This window comes from Varroa jacobsoni, unplaced genomic scaffold (assembly GCF_002532875.2).
Source record: "Varroa jacobsoni isolate VJ856 unplaced genomic scaffold, vjacob_1.0 scaffold_681, whole genome shotgun sequence".
In the NCBI taxonomy this organism is placed as follows: Eukaryota; Metazoa; Arthropoda; class Arachnida; order Mesostigmata; family Varroidae; genus Varroa; species Varroa jacobsoni.
In genome coordinates, this window is record NW_019213583.1 from 86,428 (window position 1) to 107,267 (window position 20,840).

General features: G+C 39.1%; 1 protein-coding gene across 3 annotated transcripts; it reads right to left on the minus strand.

Moving 5' to 3' along the window:
* Window positions 1-633: 633 nt before the first annotated feature.
* On the minus strand, window positions 634-15,178 carry LOC111262611 (putative fatty acyl-CoA reductase CG5065). Of its 3 annotated transcripts, none has more exons than XM_022836999.2 (11): window positions 14,999-15,174; window positions 8,148-8,321; window positions 7,454-7,570; window positions 6,971-7,080; window positions 5,905-6,120; window positions 5,368-5,578; window positions 5,065-5,213; window positions 2,464-2,655; window positions 2,116-2,320; window positions 1,621-1,751; window positions 634-1,249 (listed from the first exon to the last, which is right to left on the minus strand). In XM_022836999.2, the coding sequence occupies exons 2-11, from the start codon at window positions 8,238-8,240 to the stop codon at window positions 1,141-1,143; spliced, it is 1,533 nt and encodes a 510-aa protein (XP_022692734.1). In that variant the 5' UTR covers window positions 8,241-8,321; window positions 14,999-15,174; the 3' UTR covers window positions 634-1,140. The 3 variants fall into 3 exon arrangements, with proteins under 3 accessions (XP_022692734.1, XP_022692733.1, XP_022692735.1); XM_022836998.2 differs by having other exon boundaries at window positions 8,148-8,356; XM_022837000.2 differs by lacking the exon at window positions 634-1,249 and having other exon boundaries at window positions 1,622-1,751; window positions 2,116-2,181; window positions 8,148-8,356; window positions 14,999-15,178.
* Between the last annotated feature and the right edge of the window lie 5,662 nt (window positions 15,179-20,840).

Sequence of the window (20,840 nt, forward strand, 5' to 3'; positions counted from 1 at the left end):
TTGTCTGTGTGCATCGGATAATATCAGCAATATAAACATATAATGGAGGAGACTAGTCCCTAAAGCAAACCACCACAGAAACTTCTCTCGCAGCGTCGAAGAGGTACGTGTCAGTACCGTATGAAATATAGAAGCGATCAGGACACGACAATAGAAAGCGGGACAATAGTATCAATCATTTGACTGTTGGTGGTTAAATATTTCGCAGAGGACGAGGATGTTCACTTATGAAACAAAAAAAGTTACCCTACTTTAATTGCTTCGAGTGAAGCAACTACGTATGTAATTGTACCTAATGCATTTATATAGCAAATACAGATACTTCTTGAGATTATACTCGTAAATGTGTTTGTCAGAAACATTAAGCGTTGTAACAACATGCTGTAGAAAATGGAGCGGGAAAAAATATCTACGAATTAACCATATGTTTTGCAAGCTAGCAGGGAGCTTTCAAAGAGGCCGCTAGACGGCATTCAGAAGATTCTTATAGGATACGATTACTTTTTTTTACATCATCCTTAAGGCCATCGTTGAAAAGCCAACAGATAAAATGCACGATTGAATCGCCGTATACATTTCAGGCGGTCAATATTAGCAGACAAGGATAACAGCTAATTTATAAGAAATGACCCGTACAGACCATAAGAAGTATGCTTTATTTATAAAAGACCACACAAGGGTATAGGACGACAATATGCTTCGGCTGTTCAGCACCACCTATCGCCACGGGTATCATACACGAATCGATGGCTGGCGTTATCAAGGTTCTCTTATCTACGACATTTTTGTTGAAATCGGTGACAGTACAAGTGAGCTCGGGGCAAAGTCGTGAGACAGGAAAAACGAATAGGAAACTCGATCAGCAGCAACGGTCACTCAAAGCAACGCGGCTCACAGTAGATCACAGTAAGACTAACAATATCTATCTATATACTATATATAGTATGAAAGTAAGTCAACGGTACCCAAGTGAACGCAATTGTCTATCGATTTTCTTCGCAGATTCAGCGTTAATGAATAAGTAGAAGTATGGAGTTCTCTAATTGACGATGAACAGCAGAGACGAAGTACCGTTAAAACAAGCAGCTGACACTTGTCTCTAAAAAATCTGCTCTAGAACTCATAAACACGTTCGACTCTTCACAGTAACGGAATGTCGACTTCAACGACAAATTCGATCGTCTTCGCCAAGACCTTTGCCAAAACGAAATAGCTGAGTAACAATGTTGCATAATGAATAATCGCCAACCTGCAAATCAGACGACAAGATGGAGTAGTACCAAAATTTTTTTATAAGTACTTTACTGGCAGCGTAATGCGTTATAAAGTATATACACAATATAGTTATCATATGATAGCTTCAAAGCTTATCGCGGATCTATTATTAATGAAGATAACAATCTGATGTATTGCAAAAACGGCCAAATCATTAGTTAATAGGAGTAACATACCTTATACCTATGCTTGTTTAAGATTAACATACCTATATATATATATATATTAACATACCTACCTTGTTTAGCAATAACATACCCGTTGAAAAAAAGTTACTCATTGATGCAATCATTTGATCTTCACAACTAGTGAACTTCACATCGGTCGACGACAATGATAACTTACTTTCGTCTCCATCGACGCGCTGGTTCCAGCTGGCTCAAAGTCTCGTTCAAGACGAAGTACTTAATACTGGACAAATAGATCATGAAGAATTCATCCCAGCAGAACTCTTCGGTCGACATCATCGGGAATAACTGACAGGACAATAATACAGTTACGTTCTCGTTGATTAGGCATAAATAGGCGCGCAATAGGCCCATAAGAGACTACTCAGACGAAACCTAATTTTCGTCTGGGAAGCTGCCTTTTACCGATTCAGATCCAATGTATAACGATAATAATCTTACTCGGTAATACGGGACGTATCGCACAACAAATATTTAACTAGGTAGATTATGTAAGAGTAATAATATGTAAACGTATGCAAAAATATACGACTAACTGGGTTCTAGGATTGATAGAAAGACCTAGCGTATTGAGAATCAGCCCCATCTCATTACGAAACGTTTATCTCAAGTGTCATCTATATGATGAACCGATACCCCAGTTCGCACTTACATATTGATCTGTCTCAGTTAGGCCGTCGAAAAGCTGTTTCGAATTGGTCGTTTCAAAGTTCCAGTCCTGCAAAAAAAAGAATCCAAGCATCTCCAAGCTGTCCACGAGGCGATGATACATTTTCCTAATGGCAATCTGCTTGCCAGCTAAGCGACATACAAACAGATCAGCTAACTCCATAGGAATCCTATGAAACAAAAACATTCTGATAAAGCGAAAAACATCAAATTATTGTATCTTGTCAATGGAGGAGCAATGATGAAGGACCGAGCGTATGAGGTAAAAATTTTAGCCATTATATCATTAAAAACAGTAGCTGTAGGTCATAATAATCGTGAAGGATGCAACCTCAGCCGAAATTCCCATTCGGTTTCCACAACAGCTGCTCCTTGGTAACGAATGCAGTTTAATGGTGGAAATTCAGCTACAAGTTTTTCGCAACGACCCTTAAAGTCGAACATGGGCAGATTTCGTTCGTGGCCCATACAGGCATGAACCACCGGTACCGGAGTATCTAGGTGAAACCAGTTAGTTGCACGTCTGCAATCCAGGAATTAATTGATACACCCATTCAGTAACTTGCAGATTTTATTATAGTTTGTTTGTTTGTTGTCACCATCATGCTTGATAGATATGAAAAAATATATAGTACTAAATACCAAATAAAGAGGCTATAAAGAAAATCGTCATTGGTTGCAATAAAATTTTCTGCACGATATTCTCAAATAATCTCATCATGAAATCGTATCTATTTCCTTTCGTTAGAGGCCCGTTTAAAAATGTGTTGTTTCGTCTCATAAGCTACTGTACCAATGTTCATACACCATATTCGATTCCATTTCTTCAGAGGCATACAATATTAAAGGGAGCTGAAATGAACCTATTGCCGTGTAGCCATCCAGGGCTTCTCGATAAAAATGTCGGACACCCACTAGCCGCTCCCCTGCGCGACCATTAGAACCGGACCCTCAGCCGATTATAAATTGAAAAGTACACATCCTTACAGTTGACGATATAGGCGAGAAAAAAAAAAACGAAAGATTCGTACGAAACTTGTGAATACGGATTGCCGTAAATGCAATTGCAGTCCCCCGCATCCATTAGAGGGTTAAAATGTATATTGACAGTTTCTAGCAATCTCTCTCTCTCTCTCTCTCTCTCTCTCTCTCTCTCTCTCTATATATATATATATATATATATATATATATATATATATATATATATACACACATATATGCTGTTCTGACAAAAACCCATTATAGCCCCCTTGTGATTGAATAAAGCGATTTAAAGTATATTTATTGAATCAAGTTTAAGACAACGCAATGTACATTGGCTCAGTTATTATAAGGACATGTACCATGGGGCTCCAGCCAACCTTCTGTAGAATTCACGATTGCCATTTGTTCAAATTAGCAGGCTGTCTATAATATAACGCTAGTTGAAGTCTTATTCAAGGGTCTATTCGCCCTTTTAGTGATAGTATTCCAATAAGTGATACGCATACGTAGTTATCGCACTATAATCCCTGCAGACTGGTTCGGCTTCTATCGCACAACATCTACCTTACCACCGCTGTATGAGAATAGTTGTACCAATGGCCATATAGATGAGATAACGGTTGAAACGGCAACGTGAATTGATGATAGGAAAATCCTTATTAGTTATAAGAAGTATCCTTCCCAAAAGGTAACAAGGGAATTGAGATGGCCCCTAGCTTAAATATGTTCTTGTCGGCCTTTGTTTCTTTTCGTAATTGTTTTATATCCTATCGATTTGTTGTGAACCGTTGAAATACTCTGTGTCCTAAATGATACAGGTAGAAAATGGCTCTTGCTCTTGCTGGGGCTTCTGATGAAACACTGCGCTGTTCCGTCAACCTGGCAGGTGATATGTTAACGACACTGAATTACATATTTGGTTACTCTGAAAACAGGATATGTTGTGTTAGGGTTTCCAGCGCGTTACTGCATGGTTGCCCCATATTTTCGTATCGAATACCAAGAAGAAAAGCAATGTCTCATTCTTCCTTCGGCCGTAATAATATGAACATTCGGCAAAAACCTGCGATGAGATGGCTACAACAACGGCACGTTAACAGCCATCAAAATATAGACAGAAGTACCTCTGTAAAAGCACACGACAACGAAACGATAACGGCACAAAAAAAATTATAATCATATGAGGCATTGTTGCCGCCAGACCAGCAGCGTCATAGGAAAATTCGCTGCCGCGAACTAAATAGAAGCGTTTCTTCGCTGCTTTGAATGGGCCAGAGTCAATGTCCATATATATATATGTATATAGAAAGCGTTTACTAATCTATATACATATATATGGACCACAGAATGGGTCATTTTATAATGGTTTTAGCTCTCTGAGCTATGTGCGCTCAGGATCAAAAGTGTTTAGCGTCAGCAACCCGTCGTATATATATACGTGATATATGGGTCGAAGTTTTTAAATCATTTCAACCTACAGAGCCATCTGTCCTGGTTGCGTGTCAGTTACTCCAGTTCCTCGTAGCCGAAAATTTAACGCTAAATGTCGTTGTAGAATATGTCCAAATTCTCTAGAACCAATGTACAAGCTACGTTATCAGTACGTGCACGAATGATATCTCTGCTTACATACGATCACTGAGCAGATCAGGCATGCGCGTCTTTTTTTTTCAGAACAATTGTATTAGTTTAGGCCGATATGCTGTTGATATAGCCTTGTAGGTGACTAGTATTTATAGTTTATTCGCTTTCCGCTGTTATCTTTATAGCCATTAAGGTTCTGATTGTCTGGGACTTTCACTTTATGCGGAAATGGGAGAACCCTTTAGGTCAAACCTGGGATGCCGTACATAGCAAACGTTCTGATCGGATATTAAGTACGATAATTAATAATATATTGATAAAAAAAATATTCGACGGGTTTGCTTTTCCTTCCAATTGGCCGTACCGGTATACTGCGGCAATGATACAGTTTACGACAAAATCTGCAGGAACGATATCTGGTTTGAGAGAAAGCTTTGTTCGGACGACGGACAAGACACCGGTGCCTAGAGCCAATAAGAAACCAGTCGGACCGTTCATATTATCAATCCAAGCCTGAAAAAAACATTAATAGACCATATAGTTTACGTGGAACATTTTTGGACGAAGTCAATACACTTCATTAGTATCTACGGTTCAGTTTCATCGTTCCATATTTTTGCAGGCATGGTGTTTCTGGTAATGGTGAAGATTTTAAGGTGGTACTTACCGGAAATGGTTCCTTGTTTGTGGCGATCACTACTGAGGGACGCACAATAATAGCAGGTAAGCCTGAATTTTCAACCACCTGTTCTGCTAGTTTCTTTGTTATTGTATAAGTGTTGGGAAACCCGAGCATAAGCTTCGGCGTCGCTGCCTCCAGTGCGTCCGGAGGCAGACGTTCGATTAACTCTAGTAAATCTTCGCCGGACAACTTCGAGCTAGAAAACGATACCGTTGATCAAAGTATTAGCTGTGTGCATCTTCAATCCAAACGTAATAGTTGGATAATGAATACTCTGGCCATGGTTGATGCTGATATATATGTTGTAAGTTACGTCTGCATAGAATTATCATTGCCTTTTAAATGATCTAATAGTTCCAAAAAATGAAACATTTACCGTTTCAGCAGATCTCTAGATGCATAAGAGGATGCTACAATGTCATGAATGACGCACTACCAAAGATTATATATATATATATATATATATATATAATCTTTAGAAATCTATCAAGGCATGATACGAAAAGCCAGAAGAATCCTTACTGATAGACCCGCTCTTCGACGATAACGTCTGATGGTTCGGTGACATTGACATAAGCAGTCGATACATGTAAGAGACAACAGAGTTTCGGCATCTGACGACAAAGAGCGACCATCTGTATGGTGCTGCCGATATTAACTCGCGTCGCCACCGATAAAGGCTCGTTGAATTTTACGGTTGCAGCAGAATGAATCACAATTTCAACCTCCAACTTGATTCTATAAAAGTCAAATAGTTAGACTAGAATATAGTCAATTACACGAAAAAGTTACTAAAGAAAGTTGATACTAACGATTAAGTTTCACTAACATTATGACTATTTCCGAGAAATCTAAATTGTCGAAGGAACGATTTTAGCCAGATGTGCATCACAAAATATATGCGGGAGCTTCTCAATACGAAGACTTCTATATCTGAGTTTCTATCAGGGAGTTTTGGGAGGATATTTGCGCGTGCGTTTCTTCTGGAGGGAAAAATGCTAGAACTTGCTATATAGAATTTTTTTAAAGTTAGCAGGCAGTAAAGTTTTAACCCAATTGTACTTTTTTTTTTCTATAGCGTAAAATGCTTACGCTTCTTAGGATAATATATATTTCTTTCAAAGCTTATTCTCTTTCAAGCTAAAGTTGGTGACGTTCGCTCACCTGCACCCAACGCACAGACATCCCTAAGTGACGGAGTGAACGACATTTTTCCTCTCTAGTATTTAGGAATTTGGACAAGGGTACCACATGCTGTTAAGGGCAATAAGCATACTGATGCTGTTGACCGACTACGAAATATTCTATATGCGATTCATGTTTATAAGCCGCTTGCCCGAAAAAAATGGCTAAGTAGACTGGATCATGCAAAGTTAATGCAGTTTGATTTGTGGGGACGTGCCCAAAACTTTAAATTTACATGAACCCAAATTTAATAAATAAAAAATTTAATAAATCTAAGAAAAATGTTTATCAATACCGATCTCAATACCGAAACATAGTAGTACATTATGAGATGGATATCGAGTAGAATCTAATAGACGCTAGAAGCCCCTAGTCTACAACGTATGCTTGAGATTTGGTTTACCTGGCAAGGTCAGCTTCAGATAAACCGAGAAGTGGCTCAGACGTTTCTCCGACGAGTGCCTCCACTTGGTTCAAGGCTTCAGGCCGACGATTTATCACCCCTTCAAATACCTATCAAAAGGGCATCAAATAGGATTGTTTCTGTTCTTTGTTCTGCTCAAGCGCATTTCGTTAAAACGTTATTCTCTCAGGCTGAGCCTATTGCAACAAAATCGTTATCATATGAATAGAATAATTATAATGGACATTCAATTATTATGAGTAATAATTGAATGTAGCAGCATATATTACGACATATAGTGAAACGCGCGGATCAGGGAAACTCTTTGTGGGGTACTGCTGCTGACCGCTGACATAAAGCTTACTATTCGTGAATGGATGTAGATAAGGCACAGATAACAGGCAAAAATAGCCTTAGACATGGAACATGTAAACATCGTTTAGTCTCAACAGATGCACAGGAAGTTCACGTGTAAAAACCTGCCTTGCCTGCAAGTAGAGTTGCGAGTCGCTTTTGAGGGCTGACGCCTTTCTTGGGTCGTATGACGAGGTAGATCTTTCTGATATCCGGACATGCGCGGAGCAGCTTCTCTACCAAAAGCTAGATGGATAGGTTAAAGCAGTTTAGATCTTTAGGTGTTGATCAAAGTGGGTGCATACGTACATTAAGGTCCACCACATCATCAGTGTTCGATTATGGACGTCGGTCTTTATGAACAAAGCGCAATATGAGGACAACGGTTTGTCGTTGTAGGAATTTACTGAAACGGTCTGAACTTCAGTTCCAATTAATCTTTATTACTGTCATGTATTACATTTAGCAAACGAAAGGATTAAAATCTGTTTGAAAGAGTATACTTTTCCAAGACCCCCAAACACAAATGCACACACAGCACCGAGGAGACAGGATAAATTTAGAAGAAAAATCTATATATGCTGAAAAAGCCACTATTTTTCTCTTTAAATCACCTTACTATTATAGGGTGTAGGGCAAATATTGTGTGTATAATCCGAAAAGGGATGAAGGGAGACTCTTCACGCAGGTTACGATATTTCAATACAACTCTATCCAGTGAGTAAATTATACAACCTATCAAAGGCCTGATAAAAACTGAAATAAACGCGACTTACTAGACATTCTTTCTCAATATATATAAAACATACGCCACGAAGCTCACCTTTCCTATAAAGCCGGTTCCACCAGTAATCAACAGCGTTTTGTTGGCAAAAAATGCCGCTATGTCCGAGTGTTTACTCGCGGCGAAATCCATTTTTCGTTTGTGGCTTTTCTGAGCTGCTCAATATTCCTTAGGTTTTTGTCGGCTGATTTCAAAGAGATAGAATTTTTCCGCCTGTCGCAAAGGCACAAAGCTGTTAATTTTTTCATCTGAAAGGCCATTCAACACGAAACGTGTCCTATATTGTCGCTGCACGATCGCTACGCTAACGTATTGTTCTATCGTACGGTAGACGCCGGATATGATTAAACCACTAAATGAAGCATCAACAGCTCTACATGCAGTACAATGATGTATTCTATTTGAACTCAATAATTAATAACAAAATGGGATTTTCTTTATAAGAATACTTTAATACGCGGGTATCTGATATAAAAATGTGTGTTGTTTAATCGAGCCAAACAAACGTTAGCATACCCGTCTGAAAAGCTTTATCGGTCTCGCCTCCAGGAAAACAAAAGAAAAACGAAAAAGAGCATTTATTTCGCAGGGTACTTGTTCTGAATCTACGATTGAACGTTTCTATGAGTTGTACAGACCATCTGGTCACCTCTAGTAGAACAATGCGTACTTCCCTAAACACTTTTCCCACCTTTTTTTTTTTTGTTTTAGCACAAATCCATCTATTTACTTAAGTCTTTCATGCCTTCAATTTGAATTTGTAGCCATAAAATGTCTGTTCTACCACAATTCCAGCTAGAGAACAAGACGCTGACAAAGTAAACGTGTGGTTATTGTAGATACAAGAGTAATATATAACGAAAGCTCGTTAACTGCTGCGTTGTTCAGTCGAAACTCAGACCTAACAGTATATCAGAGAAAATGAGTGAAATTTAGGAAAAAATATTAGATCTATCAAGACCATATAAATCGCGTCATGTAATCGAGCTTTGCCTGCTTCCCCCTGCAATAGAAAAGATGCTTTTAGATACTTTAAAGGTGAGACGGCTGGTAATTTAACATTAGCAGGGAACGGGTGCTGCTAGCGAACGGGCTTGTTTTGCAAAGATCAGATCACCATTTACGTTTTGGTTAAGCGCTAATCTAACCTTTACTGATCCTAGTAGTTCGCATCTAATACTATCGCATTACTTTGCTTGTTATTATTTCTATGTCTGATTTTATTATATATATATATATATATTACGCCCTCATATTAGCGATTTAATTAAATCATTTTCTTGATCATTTAGTAATCCTGGATTGATTTTGTTTATATATTTTGTCTAATGTTACGCAGTCTTAGCAAGCTGTCAAACGTGCACGATGTTTCTGTCGGATCATAGAACTTAATCAAGGATTGCTTTCATTGCTACAATATGTATGTATATATAGGGTGCGACGCAATCGTTAATACACACGCAATTTCGCGCACGCCATTTTTATGTTATTTTGCCATCTGCAATCAAGTGAAAGGCGAAAAGGGTGATGATTTTGTCCGAGCCTCCGTCGGCGACTGTACACGGGCCGTCTAAATATTGTTGTTGTAGAGGGGTCGGGAAACAGAGACAGCCCCCGACTATCTGGCTGACGCTAGCTTATTGCCTTCTAGCCTGCGTCGACTGAATATCTGGTAGCTACATAGAAAGAATGGATATTTGTGAACTATCAATACTACAACGAAAGCGCGCATTATCGTACATGATAGCCGCCATACATATTTGGAATATATATACCTACTTTGTTGCTTAGAATCTTGTATTATTTATATATCTATATAAAAGCTCATTGGCTGGGCGCCGATAGTTCGGTAGTCGCAGGGTGGTCGTAGCATTAGTGGCACGCGTGCAGAAGATCGTCCGTAAGCGCTGCGCGCTTTCTGACCGTCTAGCGTTGACCCAGCGTCAACAGCAGCAACGACCGCTGGTTGAAATTGTGGGTCTACGCACATGCCCTTCGGGGCACGCTAGTGTTAGTGCTGCGAACAATAATCCTGATTGGCGCATCGATGTCTATGACATCGCCATCGACTATGGTAAAAGTGGTCAAATCAGCAACATGACTACTTTGTAGTATACTATCGTACATTAGTCATTGCAATCTTCATAGCTAGCAAATCAGTACAACCATTCAGCTTCATACATAGGACGCTTCGGCCCAACCGGCCAGGGTTAGCGCACCAGCAGCTGCAGCAACGGTACTGGCCAGATCAACGATGGCCTAATTTCCAGACAATATCATTTGACTGGTATTGCATGATAGCAATAAAGGGAATTGATATATACATAAAAATAGCGCGCTTCAAGCCAATCTACGTGTTTAAAAGCATGTCTGAACTGTATATATTTGTTTTGTGTTAAGTGTTGCGCAGTATCCCCAAACAATCAGTATGCGCTAAACACGTTTGATGTCGCACGAGTGATCGACGTATGCTGTGATATCAAATAGAGCTTCAATAGACTATGTAGCTCGTAAAGCTGTTCCCTGCCGTAAGTACTGCTTTCGACTCACAAAAATTCTCTAAAATCAAAGCGTCAATAGTGGCTAATAGTTAGAGAACAGAAAATGATAACAAATTTTTCCTTTTTTTTTTTTTTTTTTTTTCTATCAAGTAACGTTGCTAGCACTTGTTTTCTTTTTATGACACGAAAGCAAAAAGCTCTTACTACCAAAGAAGAAAAGAAGATCCCTGTAGAAATACTGTGATAAATGTCAACGATTTTCCCTGTCCTAACGGATTTGCTTGAAACGATTTAGGTATACGTCTGTGCGACCGTACAAGCTAAGGTGCCAATGATTCCTTCAAGATACTAGAAATAAACAATAACAACAACGTCAGTACCAGCGATACGCTAATGAGTAAGATATGCCCTCGGCCGTTGAATAGCGGATTGCCGTCGATGCCGTACTATCTCGTTCTAATACGGCCTGCCGCCGTATCGTAACCCCACGCCGATCGATTACTTTATGTCGTTTACTGTGTAGTTGTACATTTCGGTTAACCGGAGCAATACTATCTTTTCTAATATTTATTGGTCTGGTTTTACAGATTCAAGCACCCGGGAAACGCTCTTTCGCATCTACTATGCAGCACATAACGTTATAACATGACGCATATATTACAGCCATCTGTAGATGGTTTACCGATTATTGTATTATTATATAGATGTAGATTGGACGTGACCCGCTGGAACTACCACTAAAATTCTGCAAATTCTAATCAGTAACGCGTGTCGGCAAGCCTCTCTGGACAAGGTTTAATTCCAGATTCGAAGTTTGCTTTTGTCGTTCAGAACAAGATCGCAACATCAAGGCACACTAAATGGGAGATTATTACAGACTATGCGCTAAATAACTGTATAAACATTATACCGTTTATACCTTTAACGTCGGTGGAAACCTATAGTGGGTTTTGTAACAAGAAAGACAATTACTAATTTCAGGCAAAATGGCTCTCGATCGGGTTTTTCAGAATTCTATTGTCTGACATATCTATGCAATATCTTTCGTGTACTGGTTAACAACAGAACATTGTTTAAGAAAAATATGAAGTGTTTATAAAGCACGATAATAGACGCACCAAATTTTTGATGATGGTTTTCATAGCAGAAGCATTGAGCACTACTGATTATCTCCTGCCGTTACTGGATTCTAGTTGCAACCGTATGGAATTAGGCTGTATGGCGATACCTTCTCCTGACAGGAATTCCACCAACTGCCCCCCCCCCCCCCCCCAAAAGGCCGACAATTAACAAATTGACCATTAATAACAAGCTTCCTCGTATGCCTCGATGACCTCACGACAAATCATCTGCTAGCTAGACTCGTAATTTACCAATGACTAGTTAGGCTATATTCTATGTCGTTTGTGTAGAAAGTCCTTTGGGTATAATGTAGTGTCATAATGAACACGTATCTCTTTTAGATATGATAGAGTCTATGTACCTTATATCAACAATGCGTTATTCCTCTCAGATTAGTTATACTTGGTTCAAACGGCATTACGAGGTACTTGATCAGTAGCGAATATAAAACCGCGTTTGTACGCGGACGTTGAAATATGGCCACAGATAGGGCCATATTGGGTACGATTTTCTTTTGTGATCATCATCTTTTCATTTCACTAAAAAAAAAATGTTCGCTCCAAATACTTTCATGAATCACTACCTTTTATATAATCTTTTAGCTTCCGAAAGCATTATCTTCGTTAGCTAGGAAGTTTGCATTCGACTCTATCGAAAGTTGGCTAATTTCAAGTATGTGAACGTCAGATTTGAAAATGGTTATCGTCCGCTCTAGACCCTATACGCGGTATCAAGTATGCTCCGCAAGTACGAGTGATGATAGCCAAAGCCAAAGTCAGAAACAAGTACCCTAAGTACGACCTAACTGTATGAAGTCATTTTCCTTATTGATGCGTTTATCCTTTCGAACTTCAAGCGCTGAAGGATTTCAGGGGTCTATATTAATCCTTTTGCCAGTCTACGAGTGTCTAGGGTCGTGTGCTATATGGATATATACAGATGCATGCAGGAATAGGATTATAATTTCATGGGTCTGGATAATTGCGCTTACCAGAATTGTATACAGAGAACAGAAAAATCCGTGCGTTCCATGCCCCACTGATAAACAGAAGCGATAGTAACGAGTATTAGGATCTGGAGATTGGGTTATGGAACTGCTATATGCGAGTACTAACATATAATTTCTGTGATCAACTATGCAAAAATATGGGTGATTTCTAGGAAATTTCACTGGTGCCGTTCTTAATTTTCTAACATTTAATAATAATCTGACATTTTAAGATGTGGGGAAAGGGGGGGGGGGGGATCAAGATAAAAGGACGATCTATCATATTCTTGCGTGTATGGCCAACAAACAGATATTTCCTACATCGGTTAGCTGGGTTTATGCGGTACGCAAATGAGTCACTCTCTTATCTTATCTTCTATTGAGGGATGACCGTAATCTTGGTTGAAGCTTAAGACAATAAACCATATAGTACATGACCTACAGTATACTTCAAAAGAATCATGCTAGTAATAATTTTCATCTACTATCTGAGTTACCCAGACGCGGGTGGCGTGCATAACTATTGCAATGAGTGCATTTGGTTCCGGATAAAATTGTTTTTCAAGGTAGGAACTTCATCTGTGCTATGTCCGAACGTTCACGTTGACACGCTGCCTTTATTCTTTGAAAAAGGGTGACCTAGCCCATTTGCTAGTATTTCTTATTATTATTACTATAGTAGATCCCAGTAGCATCGTATTGGTAAATAAGGAAATGACCAGATTCTAGCTGATGATTTTCAACTTGTAAACAGTCTCAAGAAAAAATTCCTTTCTGAATGGTCTACGCAGTCTCCATGTTATATCGATACCTTTAAAGGAGTTAGAGTTTTCTAATGCCGATGCCTCCAATAGAAGGCTTGCATTCGTCGTCTCAATTCATTTTATTGTCTATTTTAGCAAATCAGAGTAGTTTTTAAAAAACTAATTAATAATAGTTCAAGTACAAAGCGATCCTTCTACCTCGTAAATGTTCCCTAGAGTTGATTGCGTTTTTGACTTTCAACGAACTCATTAAGGAATAAGTAGTTTTTTTTTTCCAAAAATAGCTTCTAAATAGAAGGTTTATAGTGATCGGTCACTACAACTCGTGGTCATTGCTTGGTTTGAAAAGCTTTCAGTTGGCTAATTGCACGTTTGAATAAATTATGAGGATAGGACGAGGAGTATCCTGTATGGGCTCTCGGTGAGGACGTTGTCCCCCGTCTTCCCTTTTTTTGTATCAGATTTTGTACGGAAACGAAAAAGGTGATAGTAGCATTTGTCGTATGGTTCGAAAGCTCATGATTCATGGATGCGGACCAATGATAAAATAATCAAACGAATTATTATTATAATTATAAGCTATCTAAGAGGGAACAGCGAAATTACATTGTTTACGAACAGTAATTATATTCATCAGGCCTTAATAACCTAATAGATTACCTTATTTTGGTTAGTGAAATCCCTGGTTATCTCTGTGAGGAATTTCAAATTTACCTTTTCTAGGATAGTAATCACCTCGATGCCCAAGCTACCTCGAAGCCGGCTGATTTAAACTATTTCTGTTTGCTCATTTCGTAGGTAAAGCTAATTATGAATGTATAGGTATGGTACTTTTGCTCAATTGGTATCCATAAAAACCATAGAATCCAGTGGTGGAAAGTTGAATGGGCTCATACGTAATGAAGAACGCCTCAAATGTTATAGCCATCGAAAATATCTTTTGCCCTAGCAGATGCTCTGCGAAAGTCTGATCTGACTTTACAGTTACGATTCAGTAAAAATAGAAACATGGTATCTGAGGTTACTATATACTTCACAAAACGGAGTAAATCATGGCAGTAGCTAGTATCATGACATCCTTTTCTATATAGATATATAGGTTCGTACCTGAGTCTTTATGCACCTACGAATAATCCTTTTAGTTAATTAGGAAGGATTTCAACTCAATGAAACCGCATTTTTAAGTAGGCGCTAGAGCTAAAAGTCATAACGATTGTAGTGCTGGCAATGGGAAGAGGATGAAAAAAAGTTCCACATAGACTATCATTTGTGTATCCAAATATGATGACTGTTTAATCTACAGCGAAACGTGTTAATTAGAAATGTTTCATTGAATATAGCAGTGAGATAAATAAGGCACTTTCGCCATTGAACGAGCTTTGTCTCAAGCTTCGGTCGCTGTCGTCGACCCCCACGTTAAGTTTCATGGAAAAATTGGCTGTTGATGTTATCCCTTGTTTCGGTTACACTTTATAACACAGTTCGTTCATCACGTTCAACTGGAAACTAACTTACCCGAGTCGAACAAAGACACTTGTTTAATTAGGTAGACACACTTTGACTATCTACGTAAGCTCCCATAGAATAGCGTAATGCGTTGTAAAACATTTGAATTAAAGGAGACCGTTCCACACTAGTTCGACGTCACAAACTGTGAGAACTTCAGGGGCATCTGCGAACAGGGAATGGTAAGTGGTTAGAGAATAACCGCTCGCTCCTTTTTTTGCGAGTGGCGCGCCAAGCACCCAGGGGTCCACAGCCCAGCGGGGTTGCCGTCTACTATTGGAGAGGAGGCTCACGGTGGGCCTGGGGTAGCAGCTGTACATATCGCCGCTCAGCCGGTACGATCGTTGACGATGGCAACAATAAAGTCTACCATTGAAGACTTGTACTATCTCATATGAGAAAGGCCTGTATACATATTGAGGTTCAATAATACCACTAGAGGTTTCTACAAAGCAAATTAACGGGAACCGCGAAATTGATTATTTGGACGACAATGACTGTTCTCCTGCGTAACAGAAATATACGAAGTTTAAATATAGAACAAAAATTAATTTTTACCTCGGATAGTGTTATTTCTTGGCGATTTAAGTCCTAACAAGCTGTTAGCTGTTCTAGTCTATTGGTATAGGATCACACAAACTGCCTATAACTAGACGAAGACTAGAATTTCTTGTAAAATTACAAATAGTCGTGATTCACTCTGGTCAATAGGAAGCGTGTTACAGATTGTCAACCCGCGCTTGCGCAAGCGTGCAACGATCATTCATTCATCATATATAGGCCAGATTGATGAGGCTCTAATACTTACAAGGTTATCTAGTCTTAGATGCTCGTTTTGATATCGCTGAGAATTCCCACCATAGAATATACAATAAATTGATTATTTACCATAGTTGTAAATACCTATACGGCTCTAATTACGGAAAGGGTTTGCTCTCCTTTGGCAAACTTACATGATAAGCACGTACACGGCGTGGCACGTAATTGGATCATGATTTTTTTCGCTCATATTACTCGGATCTACATCTTCTTTTCGACGACATGCCTTTACAGGTTTATTCATTTCGACCCTCGGCAAGATATTTATCTGAGAGACATTTGAAGCGAAAGGGGATCGCAAAGATCAATGGAATTTTACAATGTAGCCTTAGTACAATCTTGTCAACCCAATATGATTAATTAGCCCAGTTTGTCGTTCGAGACAGAAACAGTTGTCAACTTGCCAGTCACGATTCCTGCGAATATTACGTCACCTGTGTCCCAGTCAATAGTGAAACGATCCGTTAAAAAAAAAGTGCTAATACTGTGAATTCTTCGGGGACATAGATGTATATCCCGATAGTGCTTCTTCTTCTTCAATAATCATGATTATCCTTTTATCATTTTTACCCTGACTACGACACTAGCGTCCCATACTCGATCTGCTAGACAGCTCAAACAAAACTTACAAGCCCAATTAAACAGTGTGTCTAACTATCAAGTTACTAACAGCCATTCTGGTAAAAGCTCTCGAATAACTTTTGCTTAGTGGGTGTGGCTTCGCTGACTAGATAACGGTCACGGACCGCACGAAACGTAGCATAGAAGCCGTAATTCTGTTCCGGGGTTGAACTTTGCGAATTGCCACAGTGAATTGAATCAGAGTCGAAAACACCGAAAGAAGGCGTTTTTGCCGTATGAAACGGTGACCTGGTTTGTCGGGCTGGACAGAAATATATGAATTACAGCCGACGAGGTCTGTGCACATTGGGGCGGAACGCTCAAATAGTCCTTCAGACAGGGGCAATATCGGTGTCGGCGGCAACAGTAATATTTCTCTGAAGTCCACTCGGAGCGAACCAGACAAAGAGTTGATATTGTTGCCGTTCCGCGCAATTAAGCAGTTCGTGTTATAATAATCTGCCCCTTGTAATTCTTAGCTAGAGCAAACTGAAACAGGATCCCAGGATTGTTTCATACTGCGAGAAGTTGCTACTTTGAATACTTTAGGAAACTACAAATATCAACATGTATTTCTCGTAATCGCTAATACCGTTCATAGCGTCTCTAATCAAATTTATTGCAGGACTTTCGTTGAAGTTCTAAACTTCATACAAACAGTCACACACATACACAAATATTAATAGTCGATAGCTTCGATAAAGGTTGATGATAAACATCGTTTTATTAATCTAATACGTTAAGGCTAACATCGATGCGACTTATGAAAAATATTGGTAGACGCAAAGGTATATGATTGTTATGTCTAGCGCTTATTGGTAAGAAATTCTAATACTCCGAACTAGTTTTATTCAACGCACTAATCTCTTGGACCGGATCATTGAGTCTTCGCCATGAACACTGAATGCTGCCCCCGAAACCCGGTCACAGTCTCAATCGTACGATCGTAATTACGCTATAATATAATGCTTAATCTTAGTTTATTCGGTCCGCGCATTTCTATTCTAACTCTTTTAATCGGTCGGTTCTATTATTTAGCGGCTGGGATTGGTCAGTCGGCTAAATCACCTAAGTTATTAGTAAAAATCTACGATAATGTTTCTTTTTTGTCGTTGTCGCTACTGCAGTTGCATGTGTTAATTTTATGGGTAATGATCATAGTAATGGAAGGCGTTACTCGATTGCATAGCTTCTGTAGCCGTTCGGTTGTGGAACGATAATGAGCGTCGCGGACGCTGCCGACGCGCCAATGTTTTTATCCACTTTCTTCTGCCGATATGAATATTAAGGGTGTTCGTGGCTTGTCCTATCCGTCTATACGAATATCTCGATATAGCTAAAGGTTGATAGGGTTACGCGTTCGATAGTACGATCAATAGGATAGGCGGTGGACGTACGATTTCCAAGGCCGGACCTGAACACCAATGAACATACGAACACCAGCGGTTACAGAAGCGCCACCAACAACAACGTCAAATGGCCAATCATGTAGTTCCGTACGAGCAACTAGCGCTCTCCGTGGACGTAAGTTTCGCGCGCCAATTTTCAACCGCTATACAGCGTCCACATTACGATAATACAAAGCATACTTTTATAGTTCAGCCAGATCATAATTTAGATTTGTAAATATGCGTTCGTAAGCTTCGCTAAGATTTTGTTCGTTTCTTCCCTTTGATACCGAGTGTTTTAATTTTTGTTTTAAGTAAAAACAAAGCTTATAAACTAACCACGTTCAATATTTACAACAAGCAACAATGTCTAACAATCATTCTCACCGCACATATAGAATAGATATTGTAATGTTTTCTGCAGAACAGTTTATCACTTTTTCTATGCGAAACACAATTTCGTTTTCTTTATTAGCGCGTATAACACAAACTACATTATTAGATTCAAGGATCACGTCGTTACTTTTATTATTAATATGATTCTTATTATTGTTACTATTACCATACTGTGCTGTTTATAGAGGGTTAATTCAATGGAGGCCTAGCAAAAGCGGTTTCGGCTGCTACATGTTATTTACCGTATGTGAATGGCTGATTTCAACGTAATATTTACCTGTTTAACTAACGCAAACTGGTGAGTTTTCTTTTGATTCATAAATATAGCAGCCGATGTACGAGCGTGCGTTCTATAACTGTCATTATGGGCAGCACGAGATTTTCTCTATGAAAACTGGACATAGACTTTCCTCTGAATTTCATATTAGGCTAATGTAAGTCTGAAATGTATTTCCTTTAGTAACCGGTCATTCAACCCAAAACGAGGAGGAGGAGGAAGAGGAAGAGGAGGAGGAGGAAGAAGAAGAAGAAGAGGAGGAGGAGGAGGAGGAGGAGGAGGAGGAGGAGGCAAACCCCACTTCCATCAAGTGATACTCTGACAGAAGCAAGTCGAAATCAGAATATTCTAAACAATATAGAATTTGCCTCTATGGACCGACGACAGCTCCACCTAAATAATTTAGGTATTTTTAAAAGAACTGATCGCAGATAGACCACTAACCAGTGGCCCGAAATTCGGATATTGTACGCATAGACAAGTTGCGTGTGTAGGAATCAACCAAGAATAGTTGCTACGTAATGGTGTACATACGTTTTGTGTTAGCGTACAACGGTGTTAGCGTTCGTCGTCAAGATATACAGTTTACCATTGTGCTAAAATAGCAACCCTTTATAAAATAGGACTTTGTTTGGCTTGTGCCCGACTAGGGGTTGGGGAATGCCATAATCTGCTGTAAACATAAACACTTTGTTATGATATTTCTTTTTTCAAAAACTATCTGCGGCAGTTTCCGTGCTTCACTGACAGTAAAAACAAGGCCGTCGAATCGTACTGAGGAATATGTTAACGAAATGTTTACATCGGGTCAAATTATGGTTGTCTTGTTGACAGTTATTTGGAATAGAAATACTCTGGGCATATGATTATAGTCGCTGGTACTGCCATGCTACTTCTAAAATTATGACAAGATGTATTTCCTATACTATGTTCAAGTTTGTCGTTAAGCTCTAGACACCCAAAGATCAGCTCTATTGAACAAATCATTCATTAGTGATATCTCTATTGGTCCTTTTAAAATAGTGCATCCTATTTATACCTTTTTTATACATGTACATATTACGTTGAAAAAAGCTTTTTTAATTCCACTATTCCGCTATTGTCAATTTCACAGCCATAACACTCTTTAGGCTTTAACATGACGAGAGGTTTGCATGTTGATCGAAAGCCCTGACCTTCTCACACCAAACCATTCCAAAATTAAGCAGGACCAGCTCTCATATAGTGGTTATCAATGAAATTTCAGTGCAGTTAGCTACCCTTTCTTGGTTAAACACGTTGTATACATAAATCAAATGAACAGCATCATAGTGAACAAATAGAGCCCTTTAAACCACAAGTCTTCATGAATTGATAGAACTCATTTGTTACTCTTTTCACAATCGACCGTTCCGAGGTCATTTGAAAGGGAACTCGCTTTGCGTCTAGATAGGACAAACTTTCCGACCGAAATGGGTCCATCGCGGAGGATCTAAAAATTAGCATTAGAGAATAGTAACAAGCAGCTGAATGATAATAGTTCTAGTCTGACGCTAATTTCGAACTGATGGGGCCGTTATTTTTTTTTTACTGAGGTAGTAATTTCGACGACTTCTAAAATAGAACTAAGATGAAGTTTGGCAAGCATAAAATCTATGCCGCTATTCGAAGTTGTGACGGTAACAAAAGTTGCAGCATCCCTCGCGAATATCCTCTGAAATCTCATAAAAGTAGTGCGCCAATAGAAACGAAGACTTCAGTTTCATGTGATACATTGCATACATATAAGTACTAAAGTTTGCTACTATATAGTGATGCTCTGCGCCTTATCCAAGATAAGACGATGATGAGTGATTATATATCTACCAAAAATAAATTGTGCTTCATGTTTAAACTACCATCAATGAATCTAAGTCCACATAACGTCTTCCCACAACTGACGTGCTATGAACAAATGTGTCGCAATCGCATATTTGGCATAAACATAAAAAAGGGTCAATGTTGACGCGTTTACCATAACGCCACATAGTCGAAGGCATCTCTCATCAATAGATTCGCCGTTTTCCTAATCGAGAAATGTTCTGTTTTTGCGTACCCACCGTTTGCAGCCCACTTGAGAGAACCTCTTGGGTTACGCAATACGCAAAAAGCCAACTATCCCCATGAACGCTTCCTGTCACAGGTAACTTTAGAGAAGGTGACTAACAGAGGATCAGCAATAAGTAACTAGGTTAACTTTGCATTTCTGCTACGTTGTAGTTCATAAAATTCGTACAAACATGACAGGAGCGAGATCCAACACGCGGCTAATGTTCATACCGTTATAATGTAGTGCAATAGATGTTAGTTGGCTGTTCTGTCTAACACACAG

Bases quoted from the DNA above. Each gene is read 5' to 3' on its own strand.
- LOC111262611 (XM_022836999.2), bottom strand. From the start codon at position 8,240: ATGGATTTCGCCGCGAGTAAACACTCGGACATAGCGGCATTTTTTGCC. The intron at 7,081-7,453 runs GCAGGTTTTTAC...CCCTTTTGATAG, and splicing joins CAACTCTACTTGCAGGCAAG to GTATTTGAAGGGGTGATAAA. The intron at 5,579-5,904 runs GTAAGGATTCTT...ATCGTTTTCTAG, and splicing joins GTCGAAGAGCGGGTCTATCA to CTCGAAGTTGTCCGGCGAAG.